The sequence below is a fragment of the Hemitrygon akajei genome, chromosome 5, assembly GCF_048418815.1.
Source record: "Hemitrygon akajei chromosome 5, sHemAka1.3, whole genome shotgun sequence".
NCBI classification, from domain to species: domain Eukaryota; kingdom Metazoa; phylum Chordata; class Chondrichthyes; order Myliobatiformes; family Dasyatidae; genus Hemitrygon; species Hemitrygon akajei.
Window position 1 is genome coordinate 75,105,810 of NC_133128.1, and position 14,387 is coordinate 75,120,196.

Below are 14,387 nucleotides of genomic sequence, written 5' to 3' on the forward strand. Positions count from 1 at the left end.
TCAGATTCAGTTTGTATTTCTTGGGCATGAAAGCATGCTGATACCTAGAATGTGAACAGCCTGCCCTTCAGTCTTTGCTGTCCTTTTATAAGGGAGCCAGCGTGACCTGTTTGAAAGGGATAAACTACTATTTTTAATATGGATGTAATAGTGGCAGATGTGAGGTTGTTGGAGGCAGTTGAAAAAGAACCTGAGGTAAATAATTTTACAGTTTTAGACCTAGATTGTGTTTGTTATGGAGTGAATGTAAATGGGGAAAAATGGAAGTGGCAGTTTAAGGTATTAGGTACGTCATTCGTATTTTTCTGATTTTAAATTACTTAAAATATTTCTCTATCACATCTTTATCTGTTAGCTGCACCTTCTCAACATTATTTATCTTGAAACATTGCAACCTATTTGCTGATAAAATCTTTTCTATGAAGTTTTTCCAAGCTCCTGTTGCCTTTTTTATGCTTCAATCTCTTGGCTATGCTTAATCTCCTTTGGCATCCCTTAATGTCCTTATGTCATTAAACATTCTTCATCTCACCACTGGCAACTGTGCCTTCAACTATTCAAACATTATGGTCATAAAAATCTTCCTCTTTCATCTTCTTTAAGCTCTTATTTAAGTTCCATCTGTTTGATAAATTTCTTTGGTGAGACCCTCCTAATACCACCTCCTGTTTTGCTATCAGCCTCTTTCACCTTGATGCTCCACCATTAAGTCTTTTCCTACATTAAAGGTATTCAATGAAATTGACCAATGGCTTGGCAGGAGGGAGTGTGCAGTAAAGGTGTATTTGTACAGTGACATATCTATAATCCAATGATTATATAACTTCAGAGTTCCAAGAAGGAAGTAGAAGAAGAGAGTTTGTCACTCCAAACACTGTCTGATGGGAAAACTGGCAGGTAAGGACAAAGCCAGACAACTTCAAAATATGAAGTTATTTCTCACTTTTTCTGTGTTCTTTCAGATCTTTTCAAAACCATTTATGTTCAATTTAATCCATTGCAAATACGATTAGAATGAGTATTGACTGTCAGAAGCAAACATTTTTATGCTATGAAACAAATTTAATAGGTATTATCCAATTTTACAAAGTTTCAAATAGTTAATTTAATAATTTGTATTTGGCATTTTGCTTTTGAAATGCCAACAGAAAGATGTCTCTTAAAACTATAACCACATTGGTCAATGAAGGAGCTTAACCCTCCAAAATGCCCGTGACTACCTTTGGCAGTTCCCAAAGCCAAGGTTAGAACTTTGACAATAGACAATAGGTGCAGAAGTAGACCATTCGGCCCTTCGAGCCTGCACCGCCATTTTGAGATCATGGCTGATCAATTCCTATCAATACCCGGTTCCTGCCTTGTCCCCATATCCCTTGATTCCCCTATCCATAAGATACCTATCTAGCTCCTTCTTGAAAGCATCCAGAGAATTGGCCTCCACTACCTTCCGAGGCAGTGCATTCCAGACCCCCACAACTCTCTGGGAGAAGAAGTTTTTCCTTAACTCTGTCCTAAATGACCTACCCCTTATTCTCAAACCATGCCCTCTGGTACTGGACTCTCCCAGCATCTGGAACATATTTCCTGCCTCTATCTTGTCCAATCCCTTAATAATCTTATATGTTTCAATCAGATCCCCTCTCAATCTCCTTAATTCCAGCGTGTACAAGCCCATTCTCTCTAACCCCTCTGCGTAAGACAGTCCAGACATCCCAGGAATTAACCTCGTGAATCTACGCTGCACTTCCTCTACAGCCAGGATGTCCTTCCTTAACCCTGGAGACCAAAACTGTGCACAATACTCCAGGTGTGGTCTCACCAGGGCTCTGTACAAATGCAAGAGGATTTCCTTGCTCTTGTACTCAATTCCCTTTGTAATAAAGGCCAACATTCCATTAGCCTTCTTCACTGCCTGCTGCACTTGCTCATTCACCTTCAGTGCCTGATGAACAAGGACTCCGAGATCTCTTTGTATTACTCCCTTACCCAAGCCTATCCAAGTCACCCTGAATTCTCCTAACATCCTCATCACGTCACACTGCCACCCAGCTTAGTATCATCAGCAAATTTGCTGATGTTATTTTCTATGCCTTCATCCAAATCGTTAACGTAAATGGTAAACAGCTGTGGTCCCAATACCGAGCCCTGTGGCACCCCACTAGTCACCACCTGCCATTCCGAGTAACACCCATTCACCGCTACCCTTTGCTTTCTATCTGCCAACCAGTTTTCTATCCATGTCAATGCCTTCCCCCCAATGCCCTGAGTTTTGATTTTACCCACCAATCTTCTATGTGAGACCTTATCAAATGCCTTCTGAAAATCGAGGTACGCTACATCCACTGGATTTCCCCCGTCTAACTTCCTGGTTACATCCTCGAAAAACTCCAACAGATTAGTCAAGCATGATTTACCCTTGGTAAATCCATGCTGGCTCGGCCCAATCCTATCACTGCTATCTAGATATGCCACTATTTCATCCTTAATAATGGACTCTAGCATCTTTCCCACCACCGATGTCAGGCTGACAGGTCGATAGTTCTCTGTTTTCTCCCTCCCTCCTTTCTTAAAAAGTGGGATAACATTAGCCATTCTCCAATCCTCAGGAACTGATCCTGAATCTAAGGAACATTGGAAAATGATTACCAATGCATCCGCAATTTCCAGGGCCACCTCCTTTAGTACCCTAGGGTGCAGACCATCTGGACCTGGGGATTTGTCAGCCTTCAGTCCCATCAGTCTTCTCATCACCGTTTCCTTCCGAATGTCAATCTGTTTCATTTCCTCTGTTACCCTATGTCCTTGGCCCATCCATACATCTGGGAGATTGCTTGTGTCTTCCTTAGTGAAAACAGATCTAAAGTACTCATTAAATTCTTCTGCCATTTCTCTGTTTCCCATAACAATTTCACCCAATTCATTCTTCAAGGGCCCAACATTGTTCTTAACTATCTTCTTTCTCTTCACATAACTAAAAAAGCTTTTGCTATCTTCCTTTATATTCCTGGCTAGCTTGCGTTCGTACATAATTTTTTCTCCCCATATTGTCTTTTTAGTTAAGTTCTGTTGTTCCTTAAAAGCTTCCCAATCATCTGTCCTCCCACTCACCTTAGCTCTGTCATACTTTTTTTTAATGCTATGCAATCTCTGACTTCCTTTGTCAACCACTGTGGCCCCTTTCCCCCCTTTGAATCCTTCCTTCTCTGGGGGATGAACTGATTTTGCACCTTGTGCATTATTCCCAAGAATACCTGCCATTGCTGTTCCACTGTCTTTTCTGCTAGGCTATCCGTCCAGTCAACTTTGGCCAGCTCCTCCCTCATGTTAGTTTCCCCTGTTCAACTGCAACATTGACACCTCCGAGCTGCCCTTATCCTTCTCAAATTGCAGATAAAAGCTTATCATATTGTGATCACTACCTCCTAATGGCTCCCTTACTGCGAGATCGCTTATCAAATCCTGTTCATTACATAACACTAAATCCAGAATAGTCTTGTCCCTGGTCGGCTCTCGTACAAGTTGTTCCAAGAATGCATCCCGTAGGCACTCTATATTGCCAACATTCAGAAACATTCATAAGTTATTTAAATTAGCACAAATTTCAAGATAGATCTTTTTTAAGCAAATTAACCAAAGTGATTTTAAATATGAAAGCTAAATGTAAAATAGAAAAAAATGCCTTTCCTTCTGCCTTCCAATTTTCTTCTTTATTATCCACATTGAAATCATTGACGACTCAGATCCTGAGACAGGCGTGACTTGCCATTTAATTCAAATGCTGTTCCTTCCATTTCCAGGTTCTATGCAGGCACACAGGAAAAACATGAAGGGAACTGATGGGTTCAGTCTTTCACTGTACATGCTGATAAGCTGGGGACTGATTGCACTTTTCCAGTGCTCAGCGTGATCTGGGATGTTGGAATTGCGCATTCATAGCTCATACCAGTGTATAAAATGGAGCAAATGTATGCATTATTTCCATGCTCTTCCTCACATCAGTTCACCCAACCAAAGCACGAATCACTGAGGGATTTGGCACCATGCTGTTAGGAAGACTATGATTTGCATAGACATTGTTTTGATAAATGTACATCTTTTCACTGACTTTCATTTATTTCACTAGGTAATGGCCTCTGGCTGTGGGAGAGCAGTGAGGCATGAAAAATAGAGTAGTATAGCACAAAAACATGAGGCCAAATCAAACTGCTGCACATGATCCATATCCCTCGTTGCCTCTCTTCAGTAACTTGAGATAGTTAAATCCCCAGGGCCTGATGATATCTATCTTAATCTTATGCGGTAGACCCAACAGCACCACCACCTTGATTTCATCATACTCAAGACTACTAGCATACCCCATAGTGATCTCCCTTGTCTTTCTACCTGATGAATTCCAGTAAAGGAGTACTCTTGCCCACGTTGTCCTCACATTTACCAGGCTCTCATTTTATTTATTTTTTTGGTAACATCAAGCCTTGATCAATGAGAACAGGAACTTGGGTTTTCAGGATTTTATATTCGAGTACTACCAAATAAACTGTTTTACTGAGCCTATATCCACAGTAAATGTTGGTGCTTGCCCACTGATTTCTTACACTAGCTTTCTTTTTTACAGTCCTGCAGCCTCACATGAAGAAACTGATGATACATTCTGGTGAATTTGCCATAGCAACAGCCCTTTAATATGGATCCATCACAGAATTGATTTAAGCTACATTCAACATTTTTTAAATAAATTGTTTATTTGAAATTTTATAAATCTTATGCCTTATGACAGTTTTTCCAAAAATACTTACCCTGTTGGTAATTTTTTTTTAATGTAAAGGTCTCCTATAATAAGAGAATGATTGGCAAATAAATTTAACCTCATGCATAACTGGACAATCTTGAGAGATTTAAATTTATTCATTTAGATTTGAATTCTCAATTACTTAGTCTATCAATAGATTTATGTTTACAGATGGATTGACTTGCCACATGTTGGTGACAACAAGAAAATAAATGCAGAGGAAGCTAATTAAAAATGGTACGCAGTTCAAGAAAGAAAACTGATATAAACATTTTAAAATCAAGGTAATAAATTGAAATATTAAATCTGGAGATAAGACCAATAGCAAGCTAATGCATTTTCACCCCAGAGTGTTAAATGATTGCTTCAGCTGTAATAAGTAATTAACTATTGAAAGGTAACTATAGGAAGCTGCTTTCACTTACAATAGAAAATATCAAGTTTACTATAAGATTATAAAAGTGGTAAGTCATAGAAAATTATTCTACATGATACAATTTCATTAGATAAAAATGTTTTGCTTAAGCAACAAAGCAGTAATGTTCTGTTACAGTAACAAAACCTTAATTCTTAATTCAAAGAAAGCATCTCAGAAACACACCCACATGCTTAGCTTATCCAACAATACATTTAACTGTATTGCCTTGGAAACAAAGAACTTAGAAATGCATAATGAAACTACTTTAAACATTTGAACAGTCTTAAAGAGCTTTTAATCAATTGTTAATGAGTTAGCACAGCTACTAAGAAAATTAAAAGCTATATTTCCACAGTCTTGAAATAAAACCTTTTTTTTCCTTTTTCCTTGCATGTATTAATGAAGTGCTTTTTTTAACCTGGTTAAACTTGCACATTGATTTGACATAGAGATATATATTATAAACATTAATAACAAATGGAAAATAAGAAATTAAATGTCACACAGCACCTATCAGGTTGACTGTTAGTGGAATTTGTCATAGGTAGGTAGTTTTCCGGGCCAACAGTATGAAAGATTTTACTGCAGCACTTAACAATAAAACAATGTTAGATACAGAAATTAAAAAATCTACAAGCATTAATTTTTTTTTGCCTGTGTTTATCAATATGAGAATGTTTAGTAAAAAGATTCTAACACCTTAAAAACATTTTCTGTTTTTAAAAAAACTGTACCAGATGTGACACTATTCCCCTTACGGCACTGGGCATGAACTAGAACTATATATTGAATGGTGCTGGTTAACTCCAACTATAGTAAGCATTCTAAAATTAAACTTCATATTTAATATAAAAGAATGGTTAACATGTTAGATTACATTTATTTTCTATTTGCATATTCGCAACACTGAAAATATTTGGGCAAGATATATTAAAAAACAGTTATAATTAGACTATCTAGAAACTTATATTTGCTAATGAAAGTGTAAAGGTCCTGGTCCACAATAATAAAGCGGGAGATTACTGTACACAGAAAATGTAAGGGATCCACTGCAAGACTATTAAACATGTGGTGGTATCTGCTTTGATATCAGAATTTAACTTTCATCTTTTTCTACTAACTTTCTTAGTGTGCATTTCCTTGCAGTGCATATATAATGTAGGTTGCAGGTGTGCAGTAAATTTAGTTCATTCACGGGGAAACAAAATTTTCAGCTAAGACTAATAATAACTTTTCAAATGTTGCCCCCCCACTGCAATTTCAGATGGAATGAAACCGTAAAACAAGTCCTCTTTCCTAAGAGGCTTTTGAACTGAAAAAATCTGTAATACAAGAATTAATGCAAACTGATCATTGTAGATGTTCAGTTTTGTAATTAGCACTTTCATATCTGCACTACACGGCAGCCTAGAGATTTGTCATGGCTGCTAGATTATCTGTTGAATGGCTCTGATGGTAAACGTTGGACTGTATTCCTCTTATGTGTAAGAATTCAGTCGCTCTTTTGATCGGGAGGCATGGATATCGTGGAGTTCCTGCTCTTCCTTCATTTTGAGATCTTGATATATTTGCATTTTGCATGCATCCTTCAAGTACGCCCAGTTTGCAGACAAAATCATGAGGAAATGGATCTGGAAGAGAAGGGTGAGGAGGATGGCTAGTAAGCATGTCAAGATGCATATAGCATGCTGCTAGTCTGATTACTCTGAGCTTGTTATTAAGACATTGTTATAATGAAGGGTAACATTAGTGATAGTGACATTCTGGATAATAAGACAACCTCAGTGTTATTTGGGATCACACAAAGACAGCTATGAACACATATCTTTGATATGAAAGCTAATTTATGAAGAAGTGTCAGAAAACAAGTCCTAGAAAATTGTTTATTTTCTGCTTCCTGAAAATGTTTGAAAATCATGAGGCTTTGTTTTTTGCAGATGTAATTTTCTCTGTATGTGTATGCAATATCATAAGCTATAGTTGATCCTTATCTCCTGAATAAATCCTAGATACTGCAGGCTACATTTTGTTTGAAACATGGATACCAAAAGAGCCTGAACATGAAGTTAAAGAGATGTAAAGAGCATGCAACATCTAGCCCGCATATCTGCAAATTATAGGTAAAACAAATGTCCTAGAGAAGATGTATCCATATTTCTGTCAGTGACTGCAAACCCTTGTAACAGCTTTCAAAAAAATTTACCAGTAAGAATATGCTTTTATCTTTTGAATGCTTTAAATGATAACTGGTTGAAGAAAACAATCAACTGTTCAATTCTTAGAACTTGTGCCAAAATTGGGAGTATTATTCCACAGACTAAAGCAATCATATCTTTCAGTTACCAGTGTGCTTAATGACTAAAATGCTATGTGCTTTTCCACTGGAAGGCCAGATTCAAAGGAGGTGATGAGGTCTTACAGAGGTGGAAGGGAGTGGTTCTAGGAGTCGCTATCATCAACTGAATGAAGTCTCAATAAGTCAGGACATATAGACAACATAATGTTTAACTGATAATGTCATGTTACCACTTATTGTATGATGAACCAGTACTAATCCATGTTGAAGATCAGCTGTAAGTAGCTTTGCGGTGTGCAAAGACATAAGTGGCTCAGTATCACTACAAAAACCCTAAATGGCCAAGTCCTTAAAGAGATGATGGCCATTATCTCTGAAAGTAGATCCCAAATCCATGAGGAGAAGAATAGGTGGCATGTGAAAATGTCACCAATTTATTCTCATCTTTCATGATACATGGGTCAAACAAAAATCTTGGTACACCTTGTCCAATAACACAGTGGGAATACTTTCATGTGATTATCTGCAAAACCTCAAGAAATAATTTCACAGCCACTTTCTCAAGGGCAATTAATCCTGATATCATTAGCAATGCAAAATTCCTTTGGAAGAACAAAATAAATGAGAGAGCTGAGACCATCATTGGCGTTAATAAATATGGCTTGCATCAGAAAATTGAACTTGGAGAAATTAAAAAGACTTCATGAGGAACATACTGGAAACACCAAGCAACAGAGAACAGGGATGTACAAAAGTGCTCCAGTTTAGATTTATGGACCTATTCCTTGGGAATTCCAAGAGTATATTCCATTTCCATGTTAGAAATTAGACCAAATAATTTAAAGTTTCAGTATAATCACTAAGTTGTCATCCTAATCACAATCGGCCAAATGGAGGATAATCCTAACAAATGAAATTCCCCAATTTTCAGCTTCAACATGGGACTTTGCAACCAAACTGTAAACTCTCATCAGATTAACTAAATCTAAATGATTAGCTAAGGAGAACAACTCTGGAATGCTTCTGCAAGTAAAATCTAGTGCATCTGCTAGCACTACCAAATTGAATTCTGACTGGCCACTTGCAAAATGCATTAATCTGTGTAAAGACGTCTAGTTCATCTCTTCGGTAGCTAAGAACCTGACCAAGACTTAAACTGCTATTAGATCATTGAACAAGCACAGTGATAGGGAAAGGCTTGCTGTATTTGGGCATATTAAGAGGGGGGAGTGCTAGTTAACAGAGGGAAAAAAAAGTAAATTAAATAGTTGACTGGCAATCAAAAGATGGTAATTCTTAACTGCCTCTAATTTACTTAATATATATGCATATAGCTAAAAATGTTAACAACTAAAACATGGTTACATTCATATTTGCAATATATACATGTTATACTTGATAGTAACATATAGGAAAGCATGTTAAACTATAATTTCAAACAATATTTAGAGGGTTATCTTCCAATAAAATACTTGTGCTATAAAGAGAAAAGCTACTATATATAAATGTCATACATAACTACTTAAAAATATGCTGAAATATCCTTTGGAAGTAGCTTTGTTCCTCGACTGAATTTAAAATCTAGAGTACTAAAAGCTTCAATAAAAATGATGGATGCAAGAGAGACAATCTGTATTTGCCTCTTGATGGCAAATGATTATGCAGCAGAGCTATAAGGATGTATAAAAATCTACTCGTCAGTTGTTTCCACCTTTCCCACTGAAGGAGAAAGTGGACTGGCGAGTTCAAACAGGAATGAGAAATAATAAAAGAAACACCGTACAATCCCTAAATGCATGTGGCTGAAGAATGATGAAAATCACAAAAAGGCAGCGATTTTGTAAAGAAAGCATGTTTATTTTGAGTATATGAAGAAAAAAATGACTGAAAGTCAATAAAGTGTCTATACATACAATTCAAAATACTGTATTAAGAAAATTAAATAATGCTGAAAAGTGGGAATTTTTGTAACAAAAGGTAACTAAAAACAAGTGTAAAGCATGCAGTTTAGAGGTTAACAAATATTATAATGGCACATTTGAAGATTTAAAAAGGATGTCTGGCAAAGGTAAGTGTTAAACTTAATTACAAGATACAATTAACTATCTCTTGGCTGCCAACACTGTAATTGCAGGGGAAATTTCTATTAGTATTTAATGTAGTCATTCTTAATCTTTTATTAAGCTTCAAATTGGTGTATTCCCAGCATCACAATGAAGAACCCTACTTGTAGGAATAAAAGAGGTGGGGGATGAGGATGGATGAGAGAGAGCCTACATTCCAAGCAGTTTTTTTTAAAAACAAGCAATCTGTTTTTCACTTTGTGTTCCAACAACTGAAACATCTTTGCCTTGTGTAAAATGTATGATCTAGCTATTTGAAGAATCTATTTCCAAGACTGTTTTATTTGTATTTGACTAAACATTTGCTGTTGTTCAATTATTTACTGAATAAAAATAACTTGTTGCACTTTATCTGAGTATATTTTTTAAAACTGTTCTGTTGTAACATAAAGATCCTCTTTTTTTTTGAGAGGGAGCTATATAATTTTATGGGTTTTTAAAAATTATATATGCCCCCAAAATGAAGGCTTTTACATGAACAACTTTAAATCCACAGAAATTTAAAGTTTCATCCAATGCAAACTAAACTATTGATACTGATAAAATCAAGTGATGGAATACTCAGCATGTCAGTCAACATCTTGCATCATGACTAGGAAAAGTTAGAGATCAGATATATTTTAAAACAGAGAGTCAAGTCAGGAGGCATGGGTTTGTATGATACATCTGATAGATTTTTATGTTAGTGTTAAATATTGTACTAAAGGTATTAGGGAATAACAAAGATAGATCTGGAGAAATGCATGTAAGTGAAGCTAAAAAATCACGAAGTTACCATGAAAATAAAACTAAACACATAGCTAGAACTGCTGACCATCTAAAAATTTTTAAACATTGCTAGTCAGGTGAAGTAGTGCTGTTCCTCAAGAGTTTCAATGGGACAGTTTAAGAGGCCAAAGACAAAATGTTAGAGTGAAATGTTGAAAATATGAAGAGGAAAAGTAAATCTGTGTCTCAAACTTGAATTTATAATTTTAAAGTCAAAAGTGACAATGAAAATTACTGCACTTCTGCATTAAAGATACACATTGCATCGGAACGGCAGGTAGGTAGAGGGGGCAGGGTGGGCTGTTGGTAAAAATTGAAATCAAACCCTTAGAGGTGACAAAAGATCAGAAGATGTAGAATCCTTGAGGGCAAAGTTAAGAAACTGCAGGGATAAAAAGACTGATAGGAGGTATGTACAGCTCTTTGAACCCTAGCTTAGGATGTGGGCAACAAATTTCAACAGAAAATAGAAAAGACATGTCAAAAGGACAATGTTACCATAGTAATCAGGGATTTCAATATGGAGGTTGATTGGAAAAATCAGATTGGTGCTGGATCCCAAGACTGAATTTGTAGAATGCCTAAGAGATAGCTTATTAAGAGCAGCTTGTGGCTGAGTCCACAGGGGGAAAGTATATTCTGGATTGGGTGTTGTGCAACGAACTGGATTTGATTAGGGAGCTTAAGGTAAAGAAACCCTAGGATGCAATGGTCATAATGTGATAGACTTCACCCTGCAATTTGAGAGGGAGAAGCTAAAGTCCAATGTATCAGTATCACAGTGGAGTAAAGGGAATTATAGAGGCAGGAGATAGGAACTGGCCAAAATTGATTGGAAGGGGACACTCCTAGGGATGATGGCAGAACAGCCAATGCTGGAATTTCTGGAAGAAGTTCAGAAGGTGCAGGATAAAGTCATCCTAAAGAGTTAGTATTTTAAAGGCAGGATAACACAACCGTGGCTGACAAGGGAAGTCAAAGCCAATATAAAAGCAAAAGAGGATATATAATAGAGCAAAAAATAGTGGGAAGTTAGAGGATGGGAAAGTTTTAAAAACCAACAAAGCAATTAAAAAGTCATAAGGAGGGAAAAGATGAAATATGAAGATAAACTAGCCAATGACATCAAAGAGGATGTCAAAGGTTTTTTCAGTTATATAAAGGGCAAAAGAGGGATGAGAGTAGATACTGGTTGGCTGGAGAGATAGTTATGGGAGACAAGGAAATAGCAGATGAAAAAAATAAGTATTTTGATAGGTGGAGAATGGCAGGTATTGTTGAGGAAGTAGGGAGGCTGTAGGACTTTGACAGATTATGAGAATGGCAAAGAAGTGGCAGGTGGAAAACAGTGCTAGACAGCGTATTGTCATGCACTTTGGTAGAAGGAACAAAAGCACAAACTTTTCTAAATGGGCAAAACATTCAAAAATCTGAGATGCAAAGGGAGTCCTCGTGTAGAACAGCCTGAAGGTTAACTTGCAAGCTGAATCAGTGATGAGTACGGTAGATGCAATGCTTGCATTCATTTCGAGAGGACTGGAATATAAAAGCAAGGACGTAATGCTGAAGCTTTATAAGGCACTAAATAGGCCTCACTTGGAATATTTTGGGCAGTTTTGTGTATTTAAAGAAAGGACGTGCTGACATTGGAGAGGGTTCAGGGGAGGTTCATGACAATGATGCCAGGAATGAAAAGGTTATCATACAAGGAGTGTTTGACGGCTCTGGGCCTGTATTTGCTGGAATTTTGAAGAATGGGTGGGGGGGAGAGGGGCAGATCTCATTGAAACCGATCAAAGGCTTAGATTCAGTGGATGTGGAGAGGATGTTTCCTATGCTGGGGGAGTCTAGGACCAGAGAGAATAGCCTCAGAATAGAGGGATGCCCATTTAGAATCAAGATGAGGAGGAATTTCTTTAGCCAGAGGGTGGTGAATCGGTGGCATTCATTGCCACAGGTGACTGTAAAGGCCAGATCATTGCATGTATTCAGGGCGGAGGTTGATAGGTTAAAGGAGAAGTCAGGAGAATGAGGTTGAGAGGGATAATCAGCCACGATGAATGGCAGAGCAGACTTGATGGACCCACTGGTCTTAATCTACTCATATCTCTTATGCTCTTAATTATAATATGATTTTGTGTCCTTGATGTCAAATGCGGTGTTAAGATGTAATGGGAAATTTTATATTATCAGTCATTAGAAATTCCAGAGCAGGCAAACCTCTGTAATATTAGTGGACCAGTGGAAAAGTCTAATTGATGGAATCAGACAAAACTCACTAAAAGAACTTGTAGCACGGGACAAAGTGGATCTGTCTGAGTCTGGTGACAAGAGTTAGATTAAGATTCTAAAAAAGCCTTTATAGAAAATAATTTGTTGCAATAATGACTTTTCTGCACAAGATTTAAATTCTGGAATATGTTTTTGATTTTATTAACAAAGATCATGAAGGCTCTTTGTAACAAGATTTCTATTTTGACTATATCTGAAAAACTATTGTATTGATAAGTAATGAATCACTGAGTAACTGAGAGAGGAATACATCTACAACAGATTTGTAACCCAATGAATAGTTTGGAATCGGGCCATAATGTATAACCTTTCTCTCGCTGTTGAGTGACACTGGTTGTTTAAAGACCAGCTGCCAATTCAGCAAAGCAAATTGCTGTGGATGTTCTCAGATGCTACTTAACTTGCTGAGTATATTCCAGGATTTTCTGGCTTTATCTAATAAGTAATAAAAAGCACAGTCTTATCTTTTTTTGTCTAGCCCAAATTAAATTTATGAAAACTTATAAAAGATAGACATTTGAATGTGAGTTTTAAAGCCACTCTCATAGTCTGCTATTCAGTGTTTCTAAACTCGAAGTATAATAGTGATCTCATCTGTTCTGATGTACTCCTTTATGATGCGACCTAATCTGCATTCATATGCAACTGCACAGAACTATTAACTGCCATTCGGTTTTATTTTTAACCTTTTTTAAAATTACGTTTATTTGTCAGGAAATTGACTTGGTATTGTCAAATTGCCTGTAGAAAGCCAGTTACTTATTAGAAAAAACAATTGTTGGCTTCTAGGTGGATCTTGAAACAATAAATTTTGGAGCAATCAGGATGCTATTTGCACTGTTCTCCTTCCAAAGCTATTTCTTCAGCCATTGGTGACTTGATCTGCATTTATCCCCAAATTAGAAAAGAAAAATAGCCAGATCATACATTTTCATGGTGGTCATTTAGTTCAAATTAAAAAAAAGAGTGCTTTAAGTGAGTTGATACTAAATGAAGCTTTCTTATGCTATTTACAAATTTTCATTTGCAAAATGCAGATTAATAAATTCTGTTTTAGTCCATGGTGTCAGTGGTAGTTCAAGCTACTCAGTGCGGCTCGTAGAGCTCTGTATACTGCTTCTATAGCAACTTAGAATTTTGTGCAGCAGTCTTCTCGACTCTTAAACTTCAAAACAGCAAAGTTATATGTGGTAGCCATCATGTAGATGAGCTGGTAGAAGGAAACAAAACAAATGATAAGACAGTGCTCACCAATACCACCACACTAGGCACAACACTACAAATCCACATGACCTCCTTGCAATACCATTTGGTAACAAGAAAAAAAAATCCATCCACATTGACAGAAGTTACCATGAGCAAATTAGCCCTTTCAATTAATATAATCTTTAAAAAAGAATTTTAGAAAGAACGGAACGAACAGAAGTTTTACTCTAAAGTAGGTACAAATGCCATTCGTTAATGGGCACAAACACGAACACTAAATATACTAAACAGATCACAGTAAGATCCTGAAAAGAGGAATTCCACAATAAATGATTCCCAGTGTGTACTTTCTCATTAGATGGATTGAAAACAGAAATACTATATTAATCACATCTCCAGAACATGTTTGAAGGTACCTAAATTAAACCTCATTCTCCAAGGACCACTGTTGACTTTCTGCTGAAATACTAACTTTTAAACTGGTCGGAGGCAAGT

At 36.8% G+C, this 14,387-nt stretch overlaps 2 protein-coding genes across 14 annotated transcripts in view; one reads left to right on the forward strand and one right to left on the reverse strand.

The window, feature by feature from the left end:
* Nucleotides 1-4,876, forward strand: part of ofd1 (OFD1 centriole and centriolar satellite protein) — a 113,023-nt gene extending 108,147 nt beyond the window's left edge. For all 11 annotated transcript variants that reach the window (XM_073045796.1, XM_073045802.1, XM_073045803.1 and 8 more), the window contains 2 exons: nt 830-897; nt 4,616-4,876. In XM_073045796.1, the coding sequence (XP_072901897.1) occupies nt 830-897; nt 4,616-4,658 (111 nt within the window). In that variant the 3' untranslated portion in view covers nt 4,659-4,876. The remainder of the gene's footprint in view (nt 1-829; nt 898-4,615) is intronic.
* Nucleotides 4,877-5,485: 609 nt separating this feature from the next.
* gpm6bb (glycoprotein M6Bb) overlaps nt 5,486-14,387 on the reverse strand; it is a 191,565-nt gene continuing 182,663 nt past the window's right edge. For 2 of the 3 annotated variants that reach the window (XM_073045812.1, XM_073045811.1), the window contains exon 7: nt 5,486-6,838. In XM_073045812.1, the coding sequence (XP_072901913.1) occupies nt 6,686-6,838 (153 nt within the window). In that variant the 3' untranslated portion in view covers nt 5,486-6,685. Of the gene's footprint in view, nt 6,839-9,339; nt 13,897-14,387 lie in introns of those variants that run through there. The other variant, XM_073045813.1, reaches the window with a different exon arrangement.